The 20,707-nt window shown below is 37.0% G+C and overlaps 2 protein-coding genes across 6 annotated transcripts in view; both read right to left on the reverse strand.

Moving 5' to 3' along the window:
- The window catches only part of LOC117211202 (tyrosine-protein kinase Btk29A), a 344,145-nt gene that overhangs the window by 123,039 nt on the left and 200,399 nt on the right, over nucleotides 1–20,707 (reverse strand). The gene's annotated exons all lie outside the window — the stretch shown is intronic.
- Nucleotides 17,993–19,436, reverse strand: LOC117211207. Its single transcript, XM_033454883.1, has one exon. The coding sequence runs from the start codon at nucleotides 18,816–18,818 to the stop codon at nucleotides 18,303–18,305; it is 516 nt and encodes a 171-aa protein (XP_033310774.1). The 5' UTR covers nucleotides 18,819–19,436; the 3' UTR covers nucleotides 17,993–18,302.

Here is a 20,707-nt window from a genome sequence, read left to right on the forward strand (position 1 = left end):
CATTTTCGCGGTAAGAGGGTAATACTGGCGAACAGTTGTTGGAATTTAGACGATGAAACGAGCGATAATTATAAACGAAGCAAGTTTCTTCGTACGAATATCGAATGGATGTGTTGTAATCTGTTTTACATTTGTAGTTTAACACTTTACCGACCAATAGCCGATTAATCGGTAATCAATCGCTTACCGACCGATATTAATGCTCATTATTTCAGCAGTAATTTGTTATTTAGTATTATGGTATCTTGCTCAGTTGCGTCAGTTGCGTTGCTTTGTAGGCTCTCACAGTTTTATACCACTTTGAAAAACGTATCGTTCGCGAAGAGCAAAAAGAATGGTATTGGAATGTCTAAACCGAAACAGAGCCGGCGCCAGGGAGAATCTGCGCCTGAGATGCCGGTCGGACGTGCGTATGTTGTTGAATCGCCAGCGGTCGGTAAATTGTTAAGATTAACATCGATTTAAGATAATTGATTGTATCCAAAAGATACAATTTATGGATGGAAAAATGTATATACAAATAATGTCACAAGGACGCGGTAAAGTAGCTTTTTTAAGTCGTACGTTAAAAGTATTATAATACCGACTTCTAGGGAGAACAATTTTCTGAATACATAGAATGTAATTTGCTAGATTTCTGGCGCAAACATAATTCTGTGAACTAACAGGCTTAGAATTAATCCAGCGGGATTGAAGAAATGAAGGGTAATGAACTCGAAGTGAACTGAGTCTATTTGAACATTATCACATGTTGTTTCTACTTTTCTAACGAACTTCTACTTGACAAAGAATTTCAAGGAAATTAGTAACGACGATTCTAAAAAACAAACTAAAAATTGTAATCGAAGGTGTTTCAAACAAAGATTGCTAGGTGTAAAGAAATATTATCAAATAGTATCAAAAAGTATAAAAAATTTATCAAATTATAATCTATAATCAGAGATGAAATGAGCAATTCTAAAGCAAGGGGTTAAAAATGACTATGGATTCTTTTTAATTATTATTCTCTTTAATTATTATACTCTTAATTGTTGAGAAATGTTAAGTTGGTATGATCGCTGCTTACTACAAGCTAAGTTGGTACGACTTCTAACGACGCTCTTTTGTCTTAGAAGTCGACCACGTTGTTCTATTGACTTGGAGATTCCTGTGTGGTAAGACGTGTTATAAGACTGAAATATATTGGAGAAAACGAATCTAAGTGAATCGTTATTTTATAAACCCAAAACCTTATTAATTAACATTAATTATTGTTGTGCTGATTTATTAAAAACAATAGAACTCGCTTGGTATGTAAGATCTATCTGCGACAACATTTGTAAAACAAACAAAACAGAAAAAAACGTTATCACTGTTAAAGGAGTCATGTAGCTGCACATGAGAGTAGAAAAGTCAACGGAAAATTGGAATCTGCGAGAGACCCACATTATTGTATCTTTGATGTATGATATTGTTGAGGTTAAGTGATAGAGGAACGAGTGGATGAAGTGGAACAGTAAAGTATATTGAAACAAGTATAGGTATAAGTATAGTGTATGCTGATGAAGATCTGCACTCTTATAGCGTTACAATACAATAAAAAGAAGAATAAGGAGCACGTTCATATATTTATAGCAAAGGACATTACCAAAAAGTTAACCTCTGTGTGTAGCTGTAGCTGAAGGCTACAAGAAACAGCGATAGAAACCTACTCATAGCTCTTTTGTTTCCAGACCTTGTAATCCAAAGCAAAATTTATATTCAAGAGCACAATAATATGTATCTCTCGTTATTTGGAATTTTTTCACTAAATTCTATTCTCTTCTCCAGGTCACGGATATACAAAAGCAAAGATGTAGAGTTTTTCTTGAAGTAATTACTTCAACAGAATACTAACGACTGTTTTGGTTTGCAAGTTCTAGAGGCAAACGAACTCCCAACAGATTGTTATTGCCGTTTCTTATAATCTTCAGCCGGAGTTACATAAGAATATTAACTTTTTGTACTACCGTCTGTCGATACAAATGGATGAACGTGCCCCCTAGGAGATTATTGTTATCCTTTATTCGATCGGTATAGTAGCAGCGAGTGACGATTATAACTGGCGTACACTATCTCTCGTGCTTATACTTATTTTTATACCACTGACTATTACGAATTCGTCCACTCGTTACGTTATTAATTAAATACACCTACACGTTTAATCCACCTCAAACGAATTGCAACATAAATACATATTTTTTTATATAGAGCTAAGCTGAGTAGTTTTAAAACATAGATAAGCAAATAGAAAGTAAGGAAAACGAAAAGGCAAAGCGTTCGACTGTGCAGCATACGTGCAACTGCCGAATTGTAATATGGGAGATATCGTAAATTACGAAGATGAATGGTGAAGAGTACATCTACACGTATTTAGTATTGAAATTTCAAAGTGGAGAACATCGAAGAGTACAAACATCTTTCTAAGCGATTTAAGTTAAATGTTGATTTATTCTACGACCGTGGAAAGTCTATTTCGCATTTCCAAGAAGCATCGTGTCTCAGTAGCTCTATTTCGCGTTGTTCTCTTCTGTGACCCGCCTTCTAAATACTCGTTCGGAGAGAAGGTAAATTCATTGTGTCCACTGACTTGAAAATCCACGCATTCTCCGCTTTAAATCTCACGGGAGGATACGGTAGAACTTCGGTCAGGGTCTCGGTTTACATAACGCAGGTAATACGCTACCATTTCGTTAAATAATTTCTTTTCTCAGCGAATAAGATCTCGGTAGAAATACAAGTTGACCTTACGAGTATTTTTCGAAAATATACACCAACATGCGTTCATTGTCGTAAGGTAATGTTCATAATTGTGTTAAAAGCTGTAAGATATTTATCTTCAAACGTTTCTGGTTTATTTTAAGATTAAAATAATAAAATAAATATTTAAAATTTATTAATTAAATAGATTAAATAGAACAATTAATTTAATTAATTTAATAGAAACTAATTAAATAGAACAGATCTACAAACGTTTCTGGTTTATTTTAAGATTAAAATAATAAAATAAATATTTAAAATTTATTAATTAAATAGATTAAATAGAACAATTAATTCAATTAATTTAATTAATTTAATAGAAACTAATTAAATAAAACAGATTAAAATAAATATTTCCAGATAGTATTTTAAAAAGATAACGAGAAAAATTATAATCATAACAACTACTCGTTATCAAATATAATTTTAAACAGTCATCGATATATTATACAAAGATGTGAATTAATAATTATCGCTGTTAATCATTTGCACTGCTCTATGTCGAGTATGATTCGACATCAGTTTTTATCTCAGGAGCTCCTTTGTCGAGGCTCATCTTTCTTTGAAAAACATGCGAAGGTAAAGCAGGATTGCATCCTGGAAATTGTTTCAAGATATATTATACTCTTAAAAATTACAAAATACAACAATAGTGTGAATAAAACTGGTAGTGAATTTGTTTCTTCATTTTATTTATTTAAATTGTCTTATTTTTCAGTTAAAGTAAATTTCAAATAAAGCACTTAGAAGCGTTGGCAGCTGCTGGTAACGAAATTGAAATAAAATTTGCAGTGCAAAGGATTAAAGCTTGCAAGCTCTTCTTGTGAAAATCTTGTAAAGATCGATAAATAACATTTTAGTACCAGAATTACACAACGATCTACGGTAATACGATATAATAAAACTACATAGACGATTAAAACAGCATAGTAAGAATAAACGTTAGTTTATTAAGAATAAAAGTTACCATTAATTCTACCAACGAGACCCACATAATTCTTAACAATTATTACCAGACTCTTGTTAAAAAGATAACAAAAGAAGCTGCAATCGTAAGGACCATGGCACTCATCCCCACTTTACCATCGCCCCCACCTCCTCAAACTATCATATTTCTAATCACTTTCGTCAAAGTCCCCAATGACTCATCGTCCTGCCAACAAAGAAGAGGAAAAAAACTGCTAGAAAACATTGTTAAAGGAGAACGAATGATAGGGACGAACCGAGATCACTAGAAGAGAAGCAATGGAAGCAAAGGAGGATTGGAACTATTAAGTTGGCAACAAAGTGATTGCAGATTTTGTCAATACCACCAAATGATAAAATCTGCAATCGGTTAGTTGTCAACCTGATATTTACAGCGAACATTTCACGTTCCGTAAACATACGCCAATTTCGCTGGTGATTCTCTTGCGAATATTTCTGTTTATTCGTATATGAAAAATATGTCCACTAACACGTAAGTACGTGTATATGTAGTAGCTTTCCTCGCGTACAAATTATTTCGCTTCTTAAGGCGCTGCTAAATATTCACTGTAAACGAATAGTTGTTGCTACGACTCACTGGAACGTGAAGTATTCGCAGTAAAAATTGTGGCACAGTTCGTCTTTACCATATTGGGTTGGCAACTAAGTGATTGCGGATTTTGACGTTAGGTGGTACTGACAAATCCGCAGTCACTTAGTTGCCACTGCGAGATAGTTGCAAAGAAACGTGGTGCTGCCACGACCGGCATTACACTTGCTAATGGCCAGAGAGTGGAATGCCTGGTCCGGGCCAAGTTGTCGAGTGCTGCTTCGCGTACAAGTACGAGAGCACGAGCGTACACACGATCATTAACCCGAATTACGTTGTGCGCACGACGGGTGCAAGTGCAGGCTGCAGTCATAATGAGCTATTTGTGTACTCGTGCAGAGGTGCGTCGATGACACCGTGACACGCGCGCGCCGCCAACTTTTCATCCCTCCACTTAGCGTGATAATGTTGCGCTTGGCTTCTGTGTTTAGCTGGTGCACAGACGATAATTTCGGTTCTCAAGGCAAACGAATAGGCTTCTGGGCTTCTTCGTAGAAGCCGGCAACAAGATTATTAGTGGGGCGGCACAGGGGCAAGGGGAAAAAAGATAGTTCTCTCTTTGCGAATTTTTATCTTTTTGCAAAGGGAATTTTTACTTTGAATTGTTTTTTTTCTTTTTTTTATTATTATGATGGTTTTCATGGAGCTTTCTGGAGCATTGTCGGTCATATCCTTCATATTCGTCATTGATCCGTTCCTGAGGAATGTACGAACATTGAATTGGACGGATACAGAATCAACTTTTTCTATGAGGATCAACCGCAGAGGAAATAATTGGTTCTGAGCCTCGAATCGACTCGATAAATGAATTTAATCGTTACGTTGATCGTTGTACGTGTTCGTATGCTGTTTCCGCTGCTGCCCTCTGCATTTAATGCAAGCTTAACCCCTTTTGTTACTTCAGTTATTTTAATCTAATTGTGTTTTGTGATAATAAACTCGACCGTTTTCTTTGTTTCTCGTCTTTTCTTCCTGCCTATTTTCCTTTCATTCTTATTATGGGTTTACTGCTGAATTAAATACATTCCGAATACCCCTCCTCCTTGCGAATATTGCAACTTGAGAAGAGTTGGCAACAGCCGAATGAGAAACAAGCGACTACTTGAACAACATACACATTTATAAATGAAATAGATTTAAGAGTTATCAGCTCAAGAAATATGTACGCACAAGGCCAAAGAATATAGAAAAAAGAATATATTGAGTTGGAAATTAAGTGATTGCGGATTTTGTCATTACCACCTAATGACAACAGCAATCGCTTAGTTGCCAACTGTACGACATTTTATTCTAACGAATATTTTGCATCGCAATATATGCTTTAAATTGTTAAAAACGCGATTGGCAGCGTTTATTCGTTTCAGAAATATAAAGATGCATGGAAGATTCCTAACATGGATATCTTCTACGAGAGATGGTGATAGTAAGGAGAACTGGAACGTTAAGCGAGGATGCAATGGAAAATTGATATGTAGGAATTTTTATTGGAATATATTTGGAGAGATTGGAATTGTGCATCGATAAAAATGTCAGTAAATATAGATATTTTTCTTTTCCTTGTTTATCATACGAAAATAAAAAAATCCGTAATAAAAATAATATGCATATTATAACAATTTAATTGCTGCCTGAAATTACTATGATCTTGTTTCTTCAAAATTGTTCACTCACGAGGAACATTAGGCAACTCGGAAATGCAAAAAATTATGAAACTTTGCGCACAAGTACGTCGTCCGTACAATACAACCCTATTTTTCTTTGGTGCCACAATTCGGTTTTAAGGAATGGAATTATTTCCTTCGGGAAAAATTTAGAATTTTCTTATTCGTGAAATATCTGAAGAGCCATGAAAGATATCTAAAATGAGGTTTTAAACTTGTATTGTTCTATTGTGTTTACTAACCAAAATGTGTAAATAAAATTTTGGTAACTCCCGTTTTTACATCTGTAAGTGACTTTTGTGTTAGAATTACGGATAAGATACTTTACTTTACTCGCACGCAAAGTTTTATCATTCTTTGAATTTGTCTTGTCGGTAAAATAGAATAACATTGCTTCACATTCGACTCAGTCGGAAACTTTTCGGCAAATTGAACGCAAGCGATAATTCGTCTAATAGCAGATGATTAGCATTTGACAAAGTGAACCATGAAAGCCTCCTACCAACAATCAAAAAACACTTCCCGGAACAAATCCACCACTTGCTCAAATCATGCCTAAGCAGCAGAACCTTTGTAGTAAAAATAAAGGATGTATATTCTGAAGTAAAAGACATCAAGGCAGGGCTACCGCAAGGAGGCGTCTTAGGACCAATATTATATACACTATACATAGCCAACATACCAACAACTACCAACAGCAAAATACTGACATTCGCGAACGACATGGCTGTATTAGCCACATGGCACACTAGGCACACTAATGCAGAAACAGCAGTCACATTACCACAAGAGCACATCAGAAGAATAGAAAAATGGCTACAAGATAAACAAATAAAAGCAAACCCCAGTAAATGCAACCATATTACATTTACACTAAGAAAATGGAAACCACCACATATCCAATTGAATGGCACGCACATAACACAAACGAGGCAAGTTAAATATCTAGCACACCACTTAGACACACAACTAACATGGAAGCAACATACTAAATCAATTATAGACAAAATACGGATAAAAAGAAGACAAATGTACTGGTTAACTAGTCGAAATTCTAAACTCAGCATAGAAAATAAACTAAAAATATACAAAACGATAATAAAACCAATTTGGACGTACGGAATGCCACTATGGGGGACAGCAGCCATGAGCCACATAAATAAACTAGAGTCGCTACAATCGAAGATACTGAGAACAATAGCGAACGCCCTCTGGTATGTCAGAAACGAGGATATACGTAAAGACTTGAAAATACCAACGGTGAAAGAAGAAATCGGCAGGTACGCAAAAATATACAAGGAAAGAACGGCAACACAGCCAAACCAGCTGGCTGCCGAAGCGAGCAAAACTCTGATAGAAAGAAGACTAAAAAGAAAACAGCCCACTGACCTCACTGAAGAAATAAAATAGTCAAACTCGAAGATGGTACCCCGCTGGGGGTAGCCATCCACCTTTTATTATTTAGCAATAAAGCTAGAAAAATTTACCAAATGTCCAGTAGAACAAATTGTAAAGTACAAATGAAATAATCAAAAAAAGCACGGATCTCTATATTGTGGATTCTCCGAACAACCCTCGACATCTTTAGATTTAAGAAGATAAGATTTAAGTCTAAAGTGATTTTGAAGAATAAAAATAAGCGAGTACGCAGAAAGTAGAAGATCTCATTGTACATTTGAGAATATTGCAACAGACTTTAGACGAAATCTCGACTGCTACATTCCAACGAAACATCTCGCAGTTTACTTTGAAAAAGAAACGAAAACCTTCACTCTACTCCCACATCTCGTACGTCGTGTCGTGATTTCGCGTCCTTCCATTCTCCCACTCGACAAATCCTTATCTTTCTCGTTTCTCCACTTTCACGGCTTTCTGGATCAGAACCTTAGCCACGATCCTTCCACCTTCGCGAATAAACAATTTAATACGCTTTATCGCGTTAATAAAGGTCGAGTAAATCGCCATAAGCCCATCAAGGACAAGCGGACATTTTACTGATCCGCTTTGACAAATTGAACAAAGAAAACACACGCTCAAATATTACGTGCGTTGTAAAATACGTTTGCCATTGAAATGATCAGGTTTGAAAAATTATTATACAGGGTGTCTTGTAACCAATTGGGCGCGACCAAAAAGAAAGTTATTCTACGTGGAAAAATAAAAAATCAGAAAAATAAAAAATGTAGAATAACATCTTCTGGTTTTTGGGAAAATTTACTTTAAACAATTGTTTGCTAGACAATGAACGAATTGTACTCCGAAGAAATTACAAGTTTTGAACAATTGAAAGGAAAGATTGCTCGAGTATTTCATAAAGTAAATGACCAGAAAACTGAAATATTCTCTAACGTGTGTTCTCTAACAAGATAAACACAAACTGAAATAAAACAAGCGGAAGTAAGTACAGATATTAATTAACATCAAGTTCTCCGCTAAGCCGAGACACAGTTAAGTACAGACAAATATTTCAAGTTAATATTCTCCATGGTAATTCTAACCTAAAAAAAATTCTAACCTACATTTTCAATTTATTTTCTCATGTAGAATCACCTTAATTGTATCGCCCTATATCTGTCTTTTTTAAAAACAAAGTAGATACCAGAGGATTGCTAAATAAGCAAATGCTTAACTTAAGCTCTTTAAAAAAGTACCCTCTTTGTTCTTTAGAGAAATGCCCATTTTATGGGCCGCAAAATAGTGAAAAAGGACCTGATCTACAACAGCTTCAAAGTTTGTTCCAACCGCTACAGAGCTTCCAGTCTCCTTGCAATACGGAACACCTTGTACAGAAGCAATAGGACGTTGTTGATCCTCGAGCGTCTTAAGCCTTGGACACGAAACGATCCTCAGGTTCAATACATTGTGTGGCGAATGGACGTGTTTCTCGGAGCTTAACAAGAACGCACGAGCGAGGACAACCGATCGAGGCAATGTCTTTATCGATAATGTCTTGATCGGGGCGGAGCGAGGGACATTCGCGCGAGAGACCGGTTTCTTTGCCAAGGTTCCAGCCAGTCTTCGAGATTATCGGTTAACTGTACTTGTCCCGTTAGCCGTGATAACGGCAGATTGCAAAAGTGATCGACTTTAGTAAGGCGAGGATAGAACTTACTTAAACCTTAATGGATCGACGCTACCTTCACGAGCAATGGATTCACTCACCTGAAACAAGAAACAGATATTCTATGTAAGATGGATGGTTTGATGGTTCTAATGGATACAAATAAATATGTCGAGAGATACAATGAATAAATTAAAATATATTAGATACATTAGCATGTAGTAACAGTATATTAATATTAATGTAGGACACGCATCGATCTAGCGGTTATTAATTTTCTCTTTCTACTAAAAAGTGGAATTTTGAGGTTAAGAAATGTTGTTTCATTCGCAGAGACTTGAAATTCTAAGCTATGTTCGTCATAGACTTTTAGGACCACATGAGGTAAGAGTTGCTCGCTCATACGATTACTTTGTTACACCTATGAACGAAATGTATTAAATTTGAATTATTCAAGAGATATATAATGGCTGACGAAAGTATTCGAACGCTTACATATGCGAACTTGAATGGCCGAAATAATGTACATTAAAGTAATTTGCTTAGACAAGCAGATGTCAGTAGGACGATGGAAGTTTTGAGGTTATGTCAGCAAAATTTGAAAAGGATTCAACAACGTAGGTAGGCACTGATACATTTATTAGAAACACGCATTGTAAGTGACTGACAGAAGTATTTGAACGCTACATATATTATTAAATTATTTAATATTAATATTTTGATGGACTGCCTTTAGCAGCGATAGTGTGTCTCAATCGACGTTCCATACTGTAAACCAATGATTTTGTAAAATTACACTTAACGGAGTTCCATATTTCTATAATTTTATCTTTCAATACTTGCTTCGAGATTATCTGAAATTTATTTAATCTTTTTCCGATTCCAGCCCATAAATTTTCAATCGGATTTATGTCTGGACTTTGCGGTGGAGTAATTAGCATGCGTGGTGTGTTATATACGATTCGTTCTTTCGCAATTCTAGCAGTATGCTTAGGATCATTATCTTGTTGGAAGTGGAAATCTTCCAATAATCCTAATCTACGGGCACTTTCTTTAAGGTTATTTTTTAAAATATTTAAAAATATTTAAAAGTCAATCTTTTTTTATGATTTACCGCACTAATGTATGGCTTGTTTCGCAGTACTCTGCCTTGGAAATCATTGTTTCGTCAGATTCGTCGACATAATTCCGGGTGAACTTCTTCATGAAACATATCAGCTACCATACTTGCGAGTCGAGGAGCGGATGCAGTAGGATTCTTTTTAATTCGCGAATGATAACTTTCTCCTCTGTCCCAGACAATTTCTTTGGTCGACCTGATCGAGCTTTGTTTGCAAGTGTTCCTTCATTCTTTCACTTTTTATGATATAATATATTGTGGACTTACTTCTGTTCACAATTCCGGCAATCTCGTTATATGATTTGCCGTCCTCATGTAATTGGAATATTATTTCTCTTTCACACCTTTCTGTTTCACACTTTTTGGTATTTTACTTTTACGTTTTACTTTTACGTTACCGTCTGTTACTCCCCGAGGCTTACTATAAGCCGTGTTCCTAACCGTCTCCCTTGGTACTACAGTGTCGCAGACAGATCGTCTTACATGACCGGCGAGGTATACACAATATAGCGATAAGCGCATAGTTGTCGTCCAGCAGCGAGTTCTAAAAAACATCGTTCGCCTTCGGTCTGTATTTTACCTACACAGAAAAAGGTGGCATACGTGATCATAGGCGCGAGCGGTTGCGGGACCCGAGCGTGGTGGGAGTCGTCTCCAAGAGGAGACAAAGGAAAAAATCGAAGGGCAATCAGTATTATACGAGGATTCAAACCGAATGCATCGAAAGGTTCAGAAAAATAAAATCAAGTTCGCTTAGTCAAACTAATATGTCGAGAAATATCATAAAGTCGAGTCGAATTATAATAATAAACTAGTTGTATCATCGTTAAATCATTTGTAACGTGTTAATTATAATTTTAAATATTGTTAAACATGGAAGCGTATATTAATCCTGTTAATTCTGTGTTACAATCATTTGAACTACCTCTGTTATCCTAATCGAAACAGGGGAACGACTGGTTCGCGGCGTCGACTATCAAAATCGTAGCGAGAATTTACGCCCCTCGCGATCGCGTCTCTCCGCGAACGGTAGTAACGCTGTTACTGAAACGACATCTTAACATCAAGTGAACGTACCAATATTTTTATTTAGCAATGATGTTTACATTCGGTGCAAACGAAGATGAAAAACTATCAACAGTGTTACAGCGTTCGAATACTTTTGTGTGAAGATACCAAATTGTTTTAACAAATTAGTTTATTACACCTCATTTTACTAATTGAAATTTGTAAGTGTAAGCGTTCGAATACTTTCCTCAGCCGCTGTACATATCATTCGAATAATCACGAGTGCTATTAACATTATAAAATACAGAAAAGTAACGAGTCTTAAGCGACGAAGAAAAGAAGGAAAATTACGAAGAAACTTCTCCAGCCTCGTATAATGATCACATGTGATATACTTTGTCCGAATACATGCTGCGTGCTCACATATGAGACTCGAGATTTAAAGAACTTTAAAGAGCATACAGCGAGAAATTGAAAAAGCATCCGCGATGCATGCAGATAGACGAGACCGACAGTTGTCAACGTTTTACGCGATCAAAAGGGAAAGTTGAATGGGTGGATGGGCAAAGGGAAAAGTCGACGGTTGGCGCACAGAAGACGCGGCTAGTCTACGAATTGAAATTGAAACCGTTGTGTTGGAGACCGTAAACTGGGAATAGCTGGCTGCGGCATGTCGTGAAATCTTATCGCGAACAACGCTTTGCATTTGCAAAGTGATAAATCGTGAGTTGTAACCGGAATCATTGAAGCGTAGGATTATACACGTGCACTTTCAAATTTGTATAAATCTCGCCGAGTAACAGTTCGTAATGTTATTTAAAATATGTGATAAACAACCAAATACTTTTGCGTAACTACAAACGATGATTAGGTTATGTTAGTTTTGCATAAAACGATCACAAATCATCATCGACATATTTCCATGTTCCTATTAGGACGTGCGTTAAAAGCCAGTACACCAATTTCTACTGTGTGGCGAATTACAAGCAGCAGGCGTGGTAATACGTGATTAATGTACGCGTTAAACGCGAGTCAGATTTCCAATATCGACAGAAGGGGCGATATTTTGCAAAATCTCCAGACCCAACAAAATGATTTTCCACAGAGTGCGGTTACGATGTCTGCACACAAATACTGGACTACGCAAAAGCAACGTGTAGCAAAGCAGAGTTTACATTTCGACAAAAATATTTGATAAAAAGATATAGTACAATGTAATGTATCTTGTAACCATATTTCTATTTTTCTGATGTGCTTTTGTAGCAATGTGACTGCTGTTTCTGCATTGGTGTGCCTGACTAGTACAGCTGTGTCGTCCGCGAATGTCAGTATTTTGCTGTTGGTAGCCCTGCCTTAATGTCTTTTACTTCAGAATATACATCCTTTATTTTTACTGCAAAGGTTCTGCCGTTTAGGTATGATTTGAACAAGTGGTGGATTTGTTCCGGGAAGTATTTTTTGATTGTTCGTAAGTGGCTTTCATGGTTTAGCATGCAATAAATTAATACAGTGCACTTTGTAATCAACTGTCTGGTTTGCAACTGTTTTCCTCCGTCAACCGGCTGATAAACCGCGTGTTTTTGCACGCGTACGTTCGCAATATTTTACATACAAACGAAAAATGCGGTAGCGATGGTTTATTTATAAATGGTGGCGATCAATTTCGTTTTCCGATATAGCAATTTTTCTATGGTCGGACAATGAATGTATTCGGAAACTTACTGTTGCCAAGTGAAATTTTATATTTTGTCTTATCGTCGTTTGAACGAAAATCCCATATTGACGATGTTACGCAAGACCTACAATTTTCGAAGCAACTGCAGTTATTTGTAATTAGACTACGAAAGTTTGTTAAGTCTCGCCGTTTATGAGAAATTTAAAAGCGCAAACGTGCACAGGTCGCATGTAATGAATTCGCGCAGAAATGTGTAAAATATTCCAAGTATGTTCCTCGTGATAATATTTAACGCGTGAAATAAATCTCTACTTCGTTTGCATTTTTAATTGTCCTTGGAAAAATATTTTTTCTTTGCATAAACATCCATGGATCCATAATATCCTACACGACAATGAAACAACTGAAAATGAACGTAGAAATAAATAAACTTTTATAGCAACAGCAGTTTATTAAAAATCATTGGAACATCTTCATCTCAACGACCATCGACATAACCATTTTCAAGCAAAAAGCAAATGTTCTATTTACAATGGAGCACGTGCTACTTGCTGGCTGATCCGTGTCGTTCAATTAACCAGTAAACGAATGATAAAAGGCTTATCTAGGATTATGAATTAAATCAGATTAACCTCCGCCTCCGCGGGGGATATTGCGATCAATCCGCAGTTAGATCAAATCGGCTAGACATCCATTACCGCCGTGGCGTGGCGCGGCGTGGCGCGGCGTGGCGCAACCCATCGTCAGGAAAGGACTGAGACAAATCGAGCAAAAACGGGTGGAAGGGGAAGAACCAGTCCGGTTCAGTAGCTTTAAGCAAATAGGAAGTTCGAAGAGCGGAGAATCTAGTCGGATAAAAATATACCGGGATTCCGACGATATTAAAATTATTTCTGTCCTGCAAGTGTAGTCTTTCGCAGCTCCTGGCAAATGAGGCACATTGATCTGCTTCTTTTTGACACCGTTTTTAATACAGAATTAATAAACTAAACTTTCGTGAAGACTTTTGTGACTCGTTTAAAAGAATTCTTCGATGGATTGACGTATTGGTTGAAAATTTCGAATAGCTTCTCGATTATGGTTATACTGAATTTTGTTATTAATTAAGTTTGTTATTAATTTGAAATTAAATTGTGGATGAAGAAAGTGTAGGATATATCTGGAATAGCGAAGTATGCAAAAGCTACTATCGTTGTCTAATTTGTGACATAAATAAATAAAAAAAATCCTATACTATGTATACGTGTCTTTGCACATACTCGATTGAAACATCGGTAAAACGAACCAACGATAAGCCACAAAATATTATCTCTTTGTTATTGAAACTTTTATAAAACCTAAACACCTACAATGTAGAAAGTTGCGTTTAACATTGTTACATTCTCTAGGCTTATGATCAAAGAGTTTCTATAATTTAAAAAAATATTACAATTAGAATCTCGGTAGATAATCGTTTTATATATCCGCCAAGTATTATAGGAACCATTAAACTCTGAATATTTTGATATATTTTTTCATATTACGTGCAGCTTGCGTAATGTTGAACTTTCGAAATTCTGTGAAATTTGTGAATTCTCTTAAAAAATTTACAACGATTTTGTAGCACGACAACGTCGCTCAAAAGTAAAACACGTTAAAACTCGAAAGTCAATATTTTTCACGCGTGTCTCAGATTCTCCTGCCGTGAAGAAATTTCTTCGCTGTTTGTACTTTTCACGCGCGTACGCTAACAAACAACTGGGAAATAAACAAAATTGCAACTTCACATTGTAATGTATACGACAAGTTGGACAATTACCAACATCAGGTAATTCGCGTTACTTTTATTCAAAAGCAGCCAGGTCTCAGCTGAAATTTTTTTTTTTAAGAGATTCTTTTAACCCGTTTACATGACACGTTAGTTTTTCAACAACCGTGTGAAAACGGTTTTTCCGTAATTAATCAAAAAATCATTTTTCTAACTGCTTACTATTGGGTTGGCAACTATGTGATTGCGGGTTTTGTCATTAGGTGGTATTGCCAACGTATAGGTAGTTGCCAACCCAACATTACACGTTAAAATCCCAATCTCGAAGATGAGTATCTGCATCTCGGCAAGGCTAGGTTTTCTGAAAATTCAACCGCATATAGATAACATACCAAATGACGTATCGTTTGAGTTCCAAAGAAATGATAAGAAAATCAATGCATCAAGAATTTTAGCACATTAGCAAAAACACGACGATGCACAACACGCGTGATGTTTCGTGTCACATGTGAACGCGAGAAGAAGGATAGCAGGCGACAAATGGCCGCACGATGGATGTGCGAGAGGGCGCGATTAATCGATGCGATGCGATGTTAAGTGCGTTATAATGACGATCGCCGGCAGGGAAATTCGAATCTCGCAAAATAGCCTGTCGAAGAGCCGGGGATTCTCTTGGCGTATTATACCGAGGCCTCGGCCAATAATTCAATGACGATTGATCCGTGCGAGCCATCGATGCCGACAGAAAACTTAATGACGTTCGTAATCTGCCAGTCAATCTTTTTCGTCTTGGACAAATCGACGATTGATAAACGAAAATTCAAGGTAAATCCGACTGCAATCAATTTTATGATCGTTATCAATGTGAATCTGCAAGTGTAATTAAGATATTTTTATAATGAAGACATGTTGAGGTTAGGATAGAATTTTAAGCTAATTACGAGCCCGCTAACTTACAACAAAATTTCAATCTCGTCTTCTGTATTTCATCGACACGTGGTAGTGTAGTTGCAAGTAACATAGTTCGAAATAGTCAAATAAAAAGTGAAAAGTGAAAACTCGATAGAATAGGAAAAAGGTAGAACGAAACGCAGATTTCAGGTTTGACTGAATGTGTGGTTAATATATTCGTTGCTATTGGTACGTATTTTTTTATTGTTAGAGAAATTGGGTTTCTCTTTCGCATCATCGCTCAGTATTTTATTCTGCAAACTATTAGGTTGGCAACTAAATGATTGCGGGTTTTGTCAATACCACCTAATGACAAAATCCGCAATCACTTAGTTGCCAACCTAATTATTTCAATTATTTCAATTTCTTTATTTCAATTTATTTTATTTCAATTACTTTGTTTCCATAGTCTATTTTTGTTCGTATGCACATTTGATAAAGAGATTTATTATTATGTAGATTAAAAGCGATTTTGAAAAAGTCTTAAGCGTCACGAATCCAATTTCTCTCCAACTATCAAGTTTCTCTCTATAATTCGATAGATTAGTATGTACATATTTCGAAGTAAGCATTTTTTTCAATTGGATAACGTAAATAACAATGAAGAAATTTCAAAAGGGAAATGAAATTAAAGGATATAAAATGGTGAATACGTGGTGCGCACAGTCGAATCGCATTACGATAATTTACCGAAGCCCCTTCCATCATTATGATAATCAGACAGGAGGGAACATGTCCCACTAATTAAATTGCCAACACGCGTAAGATGCACTCGGACATCGGCCATCGATTATCTGCGTAGCACGCAATTAATCTCGACCCATTATTAATTCCTTCGTAGCCAATGATCGCGTTAACCACCCCATCTACGATAACTCGCATAACCTACTGTCGTTGCTAACTATATTCGCCTGGTCGACTATTGCTCGATTGAATAAGCTTTAAGGAATATTCTTTAGCATTTTTTAGACAGAAAACTGTTTTTGACCTATTTAAAAAAAAATAAACCGTAGGATACAGTCCAGAATTAAACCATTTGTAACAAACTAAACGAGATAATAAAATTGTTTAGTGTAGAAAAATCGCGAAAAGTTAATTGATAATTCAAGTTATCCTGAATGTTTTTAGTTACACTGTGCAAAACAGTTTATCTGTACGATTCTTTTATTTAATCGATTTTAATAGATATTTAATAGATTTTAATAGATTTAACAGATTTAATAGATTTAATAGATTTATTTAATAGATTTTTTTTAGAGTTTATAGTAGTAACTTTTTAATTATCTTCCCCCGCACTGTATAAGCAACTTCTTCAACGACACACATATGCAAATTCTATAGAATTCAAACTACCCGCCAATAGACATATTTACTTTTGCTTTGTTTTACCGACAGTCATTTTACTAAATAGGTTAGATCACGAGAGAAGAACGGTAATTTAGGACTTAGGAAATCGATTCTCGATTCGATAGGTAAAATTTCTAGTAGATTTGTTATTAATGGTTATTGTATATAATTCAATTTATTTCCAAAATAAACTCGATTTTCCAGAATCCATCGACTTAATTGTCCCAAGGATTTACGTTATTATAAATCGATTTTCTCTACGCCATGCCGTTGTACGTTATCCTCCGTACCTCTATGAACAAAAACACAAAACATGAAAGAATAGAATGTGTAGAATTTATAATAAAATCAGAAGATGAAGTGGATTACATTTTTCCACTGGAATTGTCAACACAAGGAGGGTAGGTGTAAATTTTATAGCATTCAAACTACCTGCTAATCGACATATTTACTTATGCTTTGTTTTACCGACAGTCATTTTACTAAATAGGTTAGATCACGAGAGAAGAACGGTAATTTAGGACTTAGGAAATCGATTCTCGATTCGATAGGTAAAATTCCTAGTAGATTTGTTATTAATGGTTATTGTATATAATTCAATTTATTTCCAAAATGAACTCGATTTTCCAGAATCGATCGTTTTAATTGCCCCAAGGATTTACGTTATTACAAATCGATTTTCTCTACGCCATGCCGTTGTACGTTATCCTCCGTACCTCTATGAACAAAAACACAAAACATGAAAGAATAGAATGTGTAGAATTTATAATAAAATCAGAAGATGAAGTGGATTACATTTTTCCACTGGAATTGTCAACACAAGGAGGGTAGGTGTAAATTTTATAGCATTCAAACTACCTGCTAATCGATATATTTACTTATGCTTTGTTTTACCGACAGTCATTTTACTAAATAGGTTAGATCACGAGAGAAGAACGGTAATTTAGGACTTAGGAAATCGATTCTCGATTCGACGGGTAAAATTTCTAGTAGATTTGTTATTAATGGTTATTGTATGTAATTTAATTTATTTCCTAAATAAACTCCATTTTCCAGAATCCATACACATATAATGAAGCAGTAGAAGAAGCAGTAACTGACAACTACTCCAAGAATATCCTGAAATAATTGATTTTACCAGAGAGCAGATTTAATATGTATGCAGCTCTTCAGAACTCGCGTTATCCAAGTAGACCAATACGACCATCCCGCTGAATCACCCAGATACACCTGCTGGGATAACATTGCCGTCACTATCGTGCCTCTTTCACGCAGCACGCGCGAAAGCTCGCGTGCACCTTCTTCATTCTGTCCGTTTGACTGCGAAGCTTCTCCATCCTTTACCTTTGCCTTCGCTGTTAGTCGCGCGCGTCTCTTGCTATTCTTCGCGTATCGTATTTACGTTATATAAGCTTGGCTTGTGCTGACAATGCACGGAGAACCGTAGTGTCTGTTCGTTATCTCGCGCGTTGAAAAAGCCAGATGCACCGGCGACAATGCTTAAGATCCGACAAAGAATTTCGCCCTGACTTCTAACTTTTGTGACTGGTCGTCCTTCTTTTTCTCCTGTTTCATCCTCTGTCTTTCTTTCTCTGTATTCTCTGTCTGTCTGTCTGTCTGTCTCTCTAGGTTCTTCAATCTGTTTGTGCCTGCTCTCATCTTTTTCTTCCCTCGTTTCTTTCTCTTCTCTCAAGCCTCTTCCTGTGCCTGCGCTCTCTGTCCATTTCTTTCTTTCATTTCTTGGTTTCTTCTTGCTTTCTCCTCGTTGTTTGATGCAAGAAACGTGACACGGGCCGCTGCAGCACGAGTCAAAGCGTCTCACGCGTAATTTAACTTCAGCTTCGGTAAACGCAACTCGACGACACACAGTCGTGTTTCTACCCCTTTGTGCCATGGTCACGAGCCTGCTTCGGCCGTCCACACGACTTTCACTCGACCGCCGCGGACACGTAGACAGCCCTTATCCTTTGGCGGGACACCGAAAGCCTGGCATTCCTAGGACTTTGCCCGGAATATGTATTTGCGACTCTGATGGCTACAGAGTCACGTGTCTCGAATAAAATACAGCTCCGTCCAGACGATATCCAAGCAGCCGCATATGAGCTCCACGTTCCGCGTTATATCGCGCTACGATGTTTTATTCATCAAATTTGAACGGGCCTTTCTCATATTCCCAGCACTGGCGAGACGTTGAACCACTCTTGAGCCCGGTATATCGGTAATGTTAACGCTAAAGCAACACACAGTGGATAGAACACACGTGGCACACCGTTTATTGTAGCATTTATATTTTAGTTAATCGAGCCTGATTATGTTAAATTACGTGCCATTCAAGGCACTGATTTAAAAAACGCTTCATTGAAAGATAAGAGGTTGTGCGTGTAATTTCTAGAGCCACTGTGAGATTGAAGGTACTTCGTGATTAATTCTTGTTTTTTTTCTAATTACGCACTTCTTACGTATAGCTCGTCGTCGATTATAAATTAAAAATGTTGAGGTTTTTTTATATTTTGGAATAGAGAGAGCTAGCGCGTGGATGAATGTATTATAGAAATTCTTTATTCAGAAATGTTAGAAATTAGGATTTCCAGTGATTTCTATCCTATGTGATAATGTATTGATAGATGAATTTATTACAGTGAATTAAACAGAAAACGATGATTATTTAACTTGAACTTAATGCAGTAGTGTGATATCACAGCTCTCGATTAACGACTCTTCACTCTTGGCTCCCCGGTGGCTAACTGAACATCAACAGCTGCGGTGTCGAAATATATTGATGACCGTTAGGCCTTTTGAAGTTTCCCGACCCTTTCGGCTTGTCGGCATTTGCGCTTTATCGTCCACATTGTCTGTATGTCAGAGATCTTTCCGTGGTATTATAATAGAGACGAAAGAAGCCGCTGAAAGGGGATCGTTATACCAAAAACTAAACGCTAGAGGAGATGTACAGCTTTCCTTGAAGTGAGATCCACTTGAACAAAAAACAGAAGAAGACGTAGAGGATTGAAGCATGAAAAGGGACAATCGATTGTATGAATGGCCGATGGGATAAGAGATGTCGCTGCTATTTTCCCCTCTCGTGTACTTCTACGCTTTATATATGAGGTACGTTACGCGTGGCACGTAAAAGATTCACCAAGCACTCGAAAAGTCTCTGCTGACCGTTTTGCAATTCCCTAAGACCGGATATTTTATAAGAAGCAAATATTAAGATATTTTAAAGGAAGCAAAGTAGTTTCTACCAAAACAACGAATATTTAGAACAATCGAAATCATTATTGAGTATTAATATTGTAGTATCGTGGCTTAAGAAATACCGGGTGAACCATAAACAATATTGCGAGAAGGTCTAAGTGCCGTTAGGCTGTTTTTATCGGGTGGTCGTCACCCGAAGAGTCGAGTGGGGGAGTTGTGAGTTGAGAGTCGAGTTGAGCAGTTGGCAGTTGACAGTCGAGTGGGGAGCACGAGGCGGGTATGGGTTCTCGGGGCGTAGGACCACGCCCTGGGAAACCCCGATGTATCTGATATTCCCCTATAGTCGGGTGGCGGCTGGTCGGTGCCTTTGGTACCCGTCAGCTCGCCGATCCGGTGCGGAGAATTTCGGAGAAGTTGGTGGGCCCATACCTGTCAAGACCACTCACCTCACCTTCTCGTGGGGCTCCCCGTCACCCTGCACCGGCCTTGACCGGGGTAGGGTGCGAAAGAGTGAGTGGCACCAGGACGGGAGTCTCAAGGACGACCAGGCACAAATAAAAAGAGAAAAATGGATAGACGAACAAA

The sequence above is a fragment of the Bombus bifarius genome, unplaced genomic scaffold (assembly GCF_011952205.1).
Source record: "Bombus bifarius isolate JDL3187 unplaced genomic scaffold, Bbif_JDL3187 scf7180000008218, whole genome shotgun sequence".
Taxonomy (NCBI): Eukaryota; Metazoa; Arthropoda; class Insecta; order Hymenoptera; family Apidae; genus Bombus; species Bombus bifarius.

Excerpts from the sequence above, each read along its gene's own strand:
- LOC117211207 (XM_033454883.1), bottom strand. The coding sequence starts at position 18,818 with ATGGCACAAAGGGGTAGAAACACGACTGTGTGTCGTCGAGTTGCGTTT.